The sequence below is a fragment of the Labeo rohita genome, unplaced genomic scaffold (genome assembly GCF_022985175.1).
Source record: "Labeo rohita strain BAU-BD-2019 unplaced genomic scaffold, IGBB_LRoh.1.0 scaffold_111, whole genome shotgun sequence".
NCBI lineage: Eukaryota > Metazoa > Chordata > Actinopteri > Cypriniformes > Cyprinidae > Labeo > Labeo rohita.
In genome coordinates, this window is record NW_026127241.1 from 1 (window position 1) to 11,781 (window position 11,781).

Sequence of the window (11,781 nt, forward strand, 5' to 3'; positions counted from 1 at the left end):
TATATATATAGTAATCTTGAAAAATTTTAACATAACATAATGAAACCTTATATTTCTATTAAAATACTTTATAAATAAATAAATAAATCTCCATAATAACCTTATTTAAATTGCAAAATATTTATACTATATAGTAGCATCTGACTAAAAGAAAAATACATCATATTTTGCATAATAAAACTAAAGCCTTTTTTTTTTACGATTGTTTGCATTGTAAAATTTGCATTGACTTACTTATGACAATAAGGCACATTCTTGTGAATAAATAAATAGACAATTTTATGATGTAGGCCGAAAATGAGCTTCCCCTATTTGACAGACCAGTAGCCGCCACTGGTCTATTCAGGTTTAAAGGGATAGTTAACCCAAAAATGAAAATTTGATGTTTACCAAGGGCATTCAAGATGTAGGTGACTTTTTTCAATAGAACACAAACAAAGATTTTTAACTCAAACCGTTGCAGTCTGTCAGTCATATAATGGCAGTCAAAGAGATCCATGGCTTTGAGAGTCAAAAAACAAAAAAACATACACAGTCAAAACCGAATAAACCCTGCTGCTCGTGATGATACATTGAGGTGACACAATCGGTCTGTGCAAGAAACTGAACAGTATTTATATAACTTTTTTTTTTTTTACCTCTGATCCACCACAGTGTCCAGCTATTCTAAGCGCATGCATGGAAACGATCTATCGCGGGTTTATGTCACTTATTATTTACACGGTGTACAGATTGTGGTTACGATAAAAAAAAAAAAAAAAATTGTGGTTACGACCGTTACTCAAAATTGTAATTACTTGTGCTTATCCTGATTGTTGCAACCGATTAAAAACTAAAAGATCATGTTTGCGAACTCATCCGGGTGTGTTGACTTTTCAACAAGTCCCAACATTCGAGCCTGATCAACTCAAGTTATGGTTGCTTGCTCTTGTATATGCCAGAGCACGTTGACGCATCATGCGCCGGCTGTTGTGAACGCGCTTGGCAATTGAACATGAGCCTTTTTCACACTTCTGTGTTTCTGGCTTCTGGATTGGCACTTGTAGGGTAAAAGTTTTTCTGGTGACAACAGCAGCCGTACTTACCAAGAGTAAGTTCGTGAAAAAAAGTCTATTTTTACAAATTAGATTCGGGTTATTAGATGTGGGGGACAATCCAACACTCTCCATTGACTTTGTATTGCAGGATGCTGCCTCCTTATCATTTCTGACTTATAACAAAAAAACAGAACAATGTCTAAAGGCTGCTAGGTGATAAGGTGTACAGTAAACAAGCTAAAGAACCCAGAAATAGGTTTTTATAAGCTGTCGACTCCAAAAACGAGCATTTAAGGACACAAAAGTAGAGTGCAACATGTCATATTACTCTGAGAATTACGTCCACTGGAGGAAAATGCAATCGGCGATAGGACGCATTCATTATTTTTAACCATGTTAAAAGAATATTTCACCACCCTGTGTCAACCTGAGAAGAGGAGATATATTGACAAGCTAAATTTTATTGGTCTGTGTCAGTGCTCCTTTTCCTTACCTTCCTTTTGTTGGAGAAATTATCCAACTGAATGGCCCAACATGAAATACCCTGACATCTACAACTATTTGTGTCCTTAAATGCTTATTTTTGTTTAGAGTCTCTAACTCAAACTCTCTAGCGCCACCACTTGTTTTACTCATGTTTATGCTAAAAACTTTTGGGTTGATTTAAGTTTTTATATTTTTAATACTAATATGACTGACCCAGAGTTTAATCCTTAAAAATATAATTATAATGACGAAAACCCAAAATCGTCATGATTTTAAATGTAAGTGTTACTACTTACATGAAATTAAGATTACTTCAGAATACATTGCTAGCCCACCCAACACTTATGAACAATAATAATGATAAATGCTGACCAATAATTAATTATATTTTTTTGGTAAAACAAGCAAAATGTAATTTGTTTTGTCATATGCCATAGCTATGCATGACTAGACAAATTCAGCCAATGTGAATACATTTCATTTTTCAGTTAAGTAGTGAATTAATGCATTAGTTAATGAAACAATTATATTTTATTTACTGACAACAAATGAACAACAATACAAATGAAAAAAAAAAAGCTAATGAAAATACATGTTTATTGAAATTCTTCAACAGGGAATTCTGAATTATTGATCTTGCCTTTACATCTGAAAAAGAATTTCATTGCATTTTAGCTACACAAAAAATTTGCACACTTGCATCATAGGTAAAAAAATGTAAGAAGTTTGAATCCATGCTTGTTAAGCTCCTGTCTCAACATCTCCCCAGGCCTCTGCCTGGTGGTGTTGTTCTGGACCACCATGTCAATAATGCTCATATTCCATTCAAAATAATCTTGATTGTCCAACTGGATGATCTCAAACTTCAATTTAGAAAAAAAATGTTTAGACATTTACAGTAAGCTACAAAAGTTGTCCCAGGAGGACTAAAAATCAGTACAAAAGTACCCCCCTTTAAATTAAAAGTAAATAAAGATGAAATACTTGTGATTCTGTAAAAGTCAAGTTGCTTTCAGTTGAAGACAGCTCACACATGCATTTTAGTCTGATTAAGCTTTGTCTGTGAACCTGGCGTATGAGTTTTAAAAATATAAAATAAAATAAAATAAAACATCCAGCTGTACATTGATCCTTACAGTTATGAATAAATCATTAGTGAATTATAAAATGTATATAATTAACAAATACAATGTGAGCAATATTAGGAAATAATGGAACAAAAAATAATGAGCATGTTTCCATTATGGAAGCCGATAAGTAATGAGTTATAATCACTGTTACTGTATTCCTGACATAAGACTCTTAAACAAGACTCAAATAAATTCAATTATTAAAAAAAAAAAAAAAAAAAAAATCATTGCACACACAATGGCATTATTGTTCGTTCTCGAAGTCCAGGCAGGCGATCCAGAATAATCATAATCTTCATCAGTAACAGTAATAACAGCTGTGCCAGTGGTTGACAAACCATTTCCGCCCATGTCAGCAGCTTTAATTAACAAAGTATATCTGGGCCATTGCTGAAAAGGAAGATAACTGATGAGTTTGCTTACATTATGTCACTTTGAGATCAATCACATGTAATTTCTCATCTTTCTGTCCATGCCTAGTTCTCGCACACGAATGGTTCCAGTTGAAGTGTTGATCTCAAACATGTTTGGTTTTGGAAGTTGCGGCTCTTGGCTGACAATTGCGTAGCTGACTCTACCATTGTGTGTATATGGGTCATCTGCATCAGTAGCTGTGACTGTCATAAACTCAAAATCTTTGATGAGAAAATAAAGACTGATGGTGATACAAGCTGAAGAGCGGGGTGGTTTTTTAAGTGGGCTTCAGCTCCCATTTCTGTTTCCTCAGCCCCTCTTAAACTATTTGAATGATTGGACCAGTGCTACTTCCCCAAGAAAATGTACCATTCTCACAGGTTTTAAGTCTTGTCACTTCAAACACTGAAGTGATTTTAAGCCATTCAGGCGCAAGACAGCAAGCTGCTCTTAACTAAGTAACTTTTGTAGCTTTAATGGGTATTTGTGCATATTTACTTTATATAGTAACACAGTTTTCACAAGTACTGTACAAATTTATTTTGTATCTTTGTATCTAATGATCTCATTAAGGACTTGGACCACCTGTCCAAGTCCTTAATGAATCTTAGAACCGTCCCTGCTGAAAAGACATTTGAAGAAAAAAAAAGGGTTGCTGAAAGCCATTTTACTGAGAAACTGCACCATATACCTACCTCTTCCAGCATCTTCACGAACATGTCCATTAAAAGGATTTTGAATAAACACAGGCTCATTATCATTTTGGTCGATCACATGGATGACAATTTCCATTGGTTTTTCTGCAGTACTACTCGCAGAAAGTGCTGCAGCATGAGCTGTAATCTAAAGATATGAGATTAATGAGGCATAATGAGTTTCTTTAAAGGCTCAATTACTGTAAATCAAAATTAGAGTTGTCTATTAGTTTTGAGACAGTGATATGCAAGTGTAGTATAAAGAAAACTAGTACATAAACACATATGAAATGTAAGGTCACATGCAAACACATGAAAAGTTAAGTTAATTAATCAGACAGTTCAATACCAAAATACACACACACACAAAACTTGATTTTAAAAGTTAAAGAGACTAAAAATCAACTTACTCTGTATGAAGCTTTTTTTTCTCTGTTGAGTGGCTGAGTCACATAGAGATTCCCTGACAATCTGTCAACAGTGAAAATCCCCTTTGGGTCTTGATCCGCTCCTTCACCTGTGATTCTGTATTCTATTTGAGTTTCCCGGGCAAAGTCTGACTTTATCTAAATACAGAAAGCAATAACATTACAAAGTCATGACAAACAAATCTCTCCCTCATCTATCCAATTCTGAACTGTCCTTTCATGATTTACACTCACCTGGACCAGCCACATTGGGAAAGGACCTCTGCTGTTTTCAGGTACATTGAATGGAGGAATATACCAAGCTCTCTTTGCTCTCTTTAGACCCGTTGAAGACTTTGGAAAAGTCAGAATCATATCATCAGAGGGAGGTTTCATCTGAAAATGTTAGCAAAAAAAAAAAAAAAAAACATTTAAATAAATTGTTTATACAGTAAACCAGATGTTTTCCACAGAAGAGCACAAACAACATTAATTCACTCAGCATCCTCCTTGTACATTAGTCTCTGTGCTTCTTGTAATCAAAAAGCATTTATCGAAAAACACTCCTTCATGCTCCTTCTCTGAGCAGTCTTGATAACGGCATCATGTTAATGTGGTGATTATCTCTAAGGTAGACACCAAACTTAATATATGATATTTACAATCTATTAAATCTAGTCCACAAATTATTTTCTGATTACAAAATATTTACCAGAGTTATTGCTGCTAGATTAAGGGAGAGACTTCCTCAAATAATTAATTAGACTTTGGGAGTCTGGATTCCTTAAGGAAGATCAGTACATAATATTCGTTTGGTGCTTGACATCAAAGAGTACAGTCATTTAATTGAAGATGATGGATTTATTTTATTTTTGGATTTTTTAATAGCATTTGATATGGTGGAGCATCCGTTTCTTTTCAAGACACTCTATCATTTTAGTGTTGGGCCAAAATTGATACATGTCACCAAGATGATTTACAATGACATTAATAGTTCCCCCTGAACATGTACAGAAATTGTCCTAGACATGTAGAAAATTTGACAACTGAAGGTGTCCATTTAAGTACCTCAGTAAAGTAACACATAAAAAACTGAAATGTCCAGTAGAGGTCAGATTTGTGTTGTATTGCACTGCAGTTTCTTGAAGAAAATTATTTGTACCTTTAAAGAGGAGACGTTCATGACTGTATCCATCTGATGCCCCTTAAGATGGTCAACCAATTCAACTCTGATAGATACAGTGTGCTTCTTGCCATTGGCATCCCAAGCGTGCACAGTAAACACCTCATAACCCTCATGAAGAATCAGTGATCTCTTCAGTGTTACAGTGCCATCCATGTTCACATCAAACCGCTTGTCATCAGACCGAAAGAGTATTCTTGTTTTTCCATCGCATTAAAATTTACTGTCAGAAATCAGAAAGGGAATTAATTGGCAAAACAAAACATCTTGTTACATATGTAACTCTGGTTCTCTGAGTGGGGAAAGGAACAGAAGCATCCAGCAGATAGGATTTCTTTCTCCAGGATATCTATAAGGTTCAACTACAAATGTCTCTCAGTAGTGGCTCAAAGTTATGTAGAAATTGCTGTGGGTTGCTGGAAATTCTAACAAGATGTGGGGCAGATAAATTGTTTCGTAATTATAAAAGAGTCGTGGAACAATGTAATGTCCTTTTGAGACATGGTTGACAAAACTCCTCAGAGGGCGGTTCTACCACCATTAGCCAATAATTTGGCATGGTATAATACAGGCTTCAGACAGTAATAACACCTGGAGGATGTTTTTGTAGGTTATTGACACAGCATCAATGGCATATATCAATAAATAGCACTTATTTGTGAGCAATAATGATTACACTTGAGTGAAACAATTAAATGATGACAGCAAATTTAGTAGATACTGTGCATGCATAAATTTGATTGAATGTAATAGTTAAGTTAAACTTTTTTTTTTTTTTTTTTTTTAAATAGAAGAATTGGTTAATGTAGATATCTTTGTGTAGCACTGTGTAGAGATTATTTAGCCAAATACAAAAAAAAAAAAATAAAAAAATAAAATAAAAGGAAAAATTACTTTCAACATTTATTTACAGAGATATTTGCCTACCTCTTCCTAGTGTTTTCCCCTTGTAAAGGTGATCTCTGTGCACTTTAAAAACCAGCAACTCCGACTCTAAGCCAGGTGTACATGGAGACTCCTCCGCAAGTCCACACAAAAATACCTCATTTGAAATGCAGTAAATATCTTTTATTACTATAGGGTGCCTTGCAAAGCATCCATACCCCTTCCATTTTTTCCATTTCCATTTTGTTACGTTGCTGCCTTATGTTAAACTGCTTTAAATTACTTTTTCACATCAATCTACACCCCATAAACCATAATGACGAAGCAAAAAATGGTTTTTAACATCTTTGCAAATTTATTAGAAATAAAAAAAAAAGGTACATGAGTCCATACACTTCGAATGAAGTTAACCTGTGGCAAATTCAGTTGAATCGGTATGATTTGGAAAGGCACACACGTCTTAATAAAAGGTCTAACAGCTGAACATGCATATCTACGACGGCGTTTTAGTGCCACCTTAAAAAAAAAAATCTAAGATTACGAGATTAAACTCGTAATATTTCGAGAATAAAGTCGAAATGTTACGAGAATAAAGTCGAAATATTTCGAGAATAAAGTCGAAATGTTACGAGAAAAAAGTCGAAATATTTCGAGAATAAAGTCGAAATATTTCGAGAATAAAGTCGAAATATTTCGAGAAAAATCACAGAATTGCGAGAAACTATGGATGTGGAGGATCTGGTTAAGTCCTACTTTAGGTTAGGATTTAGCAATAAGGAAATTCTTTGTCTTTTGGCGCATCAGCACGGACTTATAATTAGTACAAGGACACTGCAGCGGTCATGTAGGAAACTTAATTTATTCAGAAGAAAAAATCAGACAGACATTGAGGAAATTGCCTCTTTTGTGCAGTCTGAAATGGCGACCAGTGGTCGACTCCACGGATATCGATGCATCTGCGTGCTATTCGAAGAGGATATGTTGTTTCTCAAGAGACTTTAGCCGCTTTTCCACTATCGGCCCGAACCGTTCACTTCGCTTAACCGTTCCGTTCCGTGCCGATCCGGGCCAGTCAGCACGGATACGGTTTCATTTTCCACTATGGTGCTGATAACGGAACTCTTTGGAATGTAAATACAAATGCGTTAGTCGTTGCCTTGGTAACGCAATTGTAATATAAACAGAGATATGGATGATGATCAGATATTTCTGTTTTTGGGACTTCGTTAAATAACAGAAAAAAAGGACACAACTATAAACAACGTATAAAAAAATAAAATAAACAGAAGGCGACGACAGGTATAAGGTTACCAACAAATGCTAAGGGGATATGCATGACAACGGAGACGGACAGCGTTCTAAGAACCGTTCGGCACGACAGTGGAAAAGCGGCTTATGAGGATGATGATCAAATAAAGCAATCGATCCTGAAGGAGTTGAACACCGGCGCGCTCGACGTCTCCGACGTCGCCAGTACTTCAGCCGGGGTCCCAAGGCATTGTGGCTGTCACGAATCTGGTCGGTGACCTATGGACTGCTCACCACCAGATGTCACTCTCATCTTTCCACGTCACTCTGACTGTTACTTTGCATCTCGGACTGCATCTCCCATCCTCCACCGCTCTGATTGCGTCAGCCCCCGTGACCAATCAGGCGTTCTATAAAAACCCCGGTCCTCCCCAGTGCACTTCATGGATTGATGGATTGTTGAATCGTTGTATTGTTATTGTATTATTGTATTCCTAGTTCCTGGTTCCTGGTTTTGATCTCCCGCCTGGTTTTCTCGTTTACGTCTGTCTAGCCGCCTGCCTTGTGGATTATCGCTCTTGTTTATCGGATCATTCTCTTCGTCTGCCTGTTACACACCTGTCTGCTCCTGTCTCGACCCTGCCTGCTCACCTGGTACCTGTTTGTTCGTTTAATAAAGCTCGCATATGGATCCGCTCGCCTCTCGTCACTCGTTCACTCCTTTACAGAACAATCCATCACCACAGGATCCAGCAGCTTTCACCCCGGACATTCATCCGATATGGACACGGACATAATTCTTTGCAGGATTAAACAGAGATCACGCACACTGGAACAATACACCTGTGAGTTTCTTTCCATCTCAATTTATTCCACCCTCCCGGACTGTGTAAAGATTGAAATATTCTGCGATGGCGTGAACGAGCCGTTAAAGGCGAGACTGAGATGCGAGGGTCCGCGCTCTTAGCTTGTGTCTTTCATGAACTTTGCATTTATGTGTGTGGGTTCGCCGTGCACCGTGGGGGACGCAGAGAGGGAACGCGACAACGCGGTAATGGCGACCGCGCGTCCCACCCGCAGATTGGCGGTCATGCTGGAGCACGATCCCACAAACACGTTTGCCGCCTGGATCGCTCGTGAAATGGCGGCCGTGCAGGAACGCGCTCAAGCAATGGCAATGGCTGCGGAGAGCGCTCAACTAATCGCGGCGACAACTGCGCCCGTTCACAAGATGGCGGCGACTGCGGAGCCCGTTCACAAGATGGCGGCCGCGTCGGAGCGCGTTCATGATAAAGCAGCGACAACTGAGCCCGTGCACAAAATGGCGGCGACTGCGGAGCCCGTTCACAAGATGGCGGCGAAAACAGAGCTCCGTCACGTCACAGCTGCCATATCAGAGCCATATAAAGTTGCAGCTGCATTTCTCTCGTCTGGTCTCCAGCCTGCTCCAGAGCTCCCCTCTGATCTCAAGCCTGCTGCAGAGCTTTCGTCTGCTCTAAAGCTCCCCTCTGATCACAAGCCTGCTTCAGAGGTCCCGTCTGGTCTCAAGTCTGCTCCAGAGGCCTTCCCCATCGGAGAAGCTGCGCCAATGCCTCCAGAGGTGTCGGCGCCTGCCGTAGAACCTCTTATGGAGGGGGCGTTAACCGCTAAACTCTCTGCTTCTCCTTTTTTTCTGTCTGCCTCCTCTGTCCCTGCTTTCCCCAGGTCCCAGACCGTGACGCAGATTCCTGTTTCGCCCTGGAGGGCTGCTCCGCCTCCTGCTCCACCCTGGAGGGCGCCCGCGCCTCACGCTCTGCCTCCGGCACCGCCCTGGAGGGCTCTGGCGTCGCCTATCCTGCCTCCGGCTCCGCCCTGGAGGGCTCTGGCGTCGCCTATCCCGCCGCCGGCTCCGCCCTGGTGGGCTCCTGCTCCGGCTCCGCCCTGGTGGGCTCCTGCTCCGGCTCCGCCCTGGAGGACCCCTGCTCCGCCTCCGCCCTGGAAGGCCCCTGCTCCGCCCTGGAGGGCTCCTGCGCCTCCTGCTCCGCCTCTGGCTCCGCCCTGGAAGGCTCCTGCTCCGCCTCCGGCCCCGCCCTGGAGGGTACCTGCTCTGTCGGTCCTGCCTCAATCTCTGGGCTTCCCACATGGACCTGGTCCTCCAGCCCTCGCCTTGTCTCGCTCCCACCCCACCGCTCCCCTGGACTGTTATTCTGTTGGAGCGTCTGGAAGCCGCTCCTTGGGGGGGGGGCTATGTCACGAATCTGGTCGGTGACCTATGGACTGCTCACCACCAGATGTCACTCTCATCTTTCCACGTCACTCTGACTGTTACTTTGCATCTCGGACTGCATCTCCCATCCTCCACCGCTCTGATTGCGTCAGCCCCCGTGACCAATCAGGCGTTCTATAAAAACCCCGGTCCTCCCCAGTGCACTTCATGGATTGATGGATTGTTGAATCGTTGTATTGTTATTGTATTATTGTATTCCTAGTTCCTGGTTCCTGGTTTTGATCTCCCGCCTGGTTTTCTCGTTTACGTCTGTCTAGCCGCCTGCCTTGTGGATTATTGCTCTTGTTTATCGGATCATTCTCTTCGTCTGCCTGTTACACACCTGTCTGCTCCTGTCTCGACCCTGCCTGCTCACCTGGTACCTGTTTGTTCGTTTAATAAAGCTCGCATATGGATCCGCTCGCCTCTCGTCACTCACTCTCCGTTACAGTGACATATGGATTCATATGATAAACTCAAGCCGTACGGCATTGCAATTAATGGTTGCATTGACAGCTTCAGTCGGTTTGTGTTGTGGATGGAAGCGTACAATACATTCACGTAAAAATACGACTTTATTTTCGTAATTTTTGATTATTTTTTTTTTTTCAAAATACTACGATTTTAATCTCGTATTACTACGACTTTATTCTCGTAACATTTCGACTTTATTCTCATAAGATTTCAACTTTATTCTCGTAACATTTCGACTTTATTCTCGAAATATTACGAGTTTAATCTCGTGATCTTAGATTTTTTTTTTTTTTTTTTTTTTTAAGGTGGCACGCCGTTGTACGCCGTTGTACATATCAGAGCAAAAACCAAGCCCTGAGTTAAAATAAAAAAAGAGCTGTAGAGCTCAGAGACATGATTGCATCAAGTCACACATTTGGGGAAGAGTTCAGAAAAAAATCTGCATCCGTTAAGTACTGAGATAAGGGTACGAATACTTATGCAATGCAGTTATTTCATTTTTTTTTTTTTTTTAATAAATATTTTTCTGAAGTTGTGACAATTCTGTTTTAGCTTTGTCATTATGGTGCATGGAGTATAGAACGATGTGAAAAAAAGTAATTTGAAATAGTTTATCATAAGGCAGCAACATAAAACTGAAAAAAAAATGAAGGGGTGTAAATATTTTCAAAAGGCACTGTATATAACGATTTATAAAATTCAGATTAAAGTGTTAGGAAACAAGAAAAATAGTGTATCAATAATGCAAACAAATTTTGATTCTGCTGTAAAGTAGCTCTAAAAAGAGGTTAATAGTAAACATTAAGCCTTCTTTACATGTTATGCAACTATAAAAACAAACTTTTCCAAAACACTAAATAGTTCTCCACACACACACACAAAAAGAAGCCACAGAAAAGAAGCAAAAACCCATTTGTAAGCAATTATGAGCAATTTTCATCAACTAATGATTTTGTTGTTGTTGTTTTTAAATTAAACAATGTTTTAGAATGTTTTTTTTTTTATATATATATTTTAAGGGGCCTTTAAACAATGTTGCAGTAATGACATATTCTCCAAACATGATAAAACTGAAACACTATTAAAGACCTGAGGGATAAAATCCTACCTTACAAAGGAGAGTAATTACTCCCAATCTCATCTCAGTCTTCATTGTTTTTCGTTTGAAGCAAAATGTTCTGAACAGTCCTTTAGTACGTCCTTTCTTTTTTAAAGAATGTGCAGTTATTTATATGTGGTTGCTGCAGGGTGGGGAATGGGAAAGGGGATGGATTAAAATACAATAAACTCCAAAGTTGTAAAGAGTACCTGAAAACCATACTTCAGTAAAAGTACAGATGCCTTACTGTAAAAATGACTACATTACAAGTTACAAGTCACCAATTCCAATAAGACTCAAGCCTTAAAGTATCCGATTTTAAAAGAACTTAAGTATTTTACTCGTACTGAATGTAGGCTCAAAGAACACCAAGAAATGTGAAAAACAAGAAACCATTTATTTATGAGGTTTTATTTCCTAATATAGAAATATAGTTAAAAAAAAAAAAAGGCATAAGAAAAACAATTTTTCAAAAAGG

At 39.2% G+C, this 11,781-nt stretch overlaps 1 protein-coding gene across 1 annotated transcript; it reads right to left on the reverse strand.

The window, feature by feature from the left end:
• Positions 1-2,119: 2,119 nt before the first annotated feature.
• LOC127157560 (cadherin-1) lies at positions 2,120-11,458 on the reverse strand. Its single transcript, XM_051100783.1, has 7 exons — positions 11,313-11,458; positions 6,280-6,394; positions 5,332-5,575; positions 4,425-4,565; positions 4,173-4,328; positions 3,763-3,910; positions 2,120-3,043 (listed from the first exon to the last, which is right to left on the reverse strand). Exons 3-7 carry the CDS (start codon positions 5,506-5,508, stop codon positions 3,015-3,017), a joined length of 651 nt encoding a protein of 216 aa, XP_050956740.1. The 5' UTR covers positions 5,509-5,575; positions 6,280-6,394; positions 11,313-11,458; the 3' UTR covers positions 2,120-3,014.
• Positions 11,459-11,781: the final 323 nt, after the last annotated feature.

Bases quoted from the DNA above. Each gene is read 5' to 3' on its own strand.
- LOC127157560 (XM_051100783.1), bottom strand. From the start codon at position 5,508: ATGGATGGCACTGTAACACTGAAGAGATCACTGATTCTTCATGAGGGT. The intron at 4,566-5,331 runs GTACAAATAATT...TAACATTTTCAG, and splicing joins TGAACGTCTCCTCTTTAAAG to ATGAAACCTCCCTCTGATGA. The intron at 3,044-3,762 runs GTAGGTATATGG...CTTCCTTTTCAG, and splicing joins TCGTGAAGATGCTGGAAGAG to CAATGGCCCAGATATACTTT.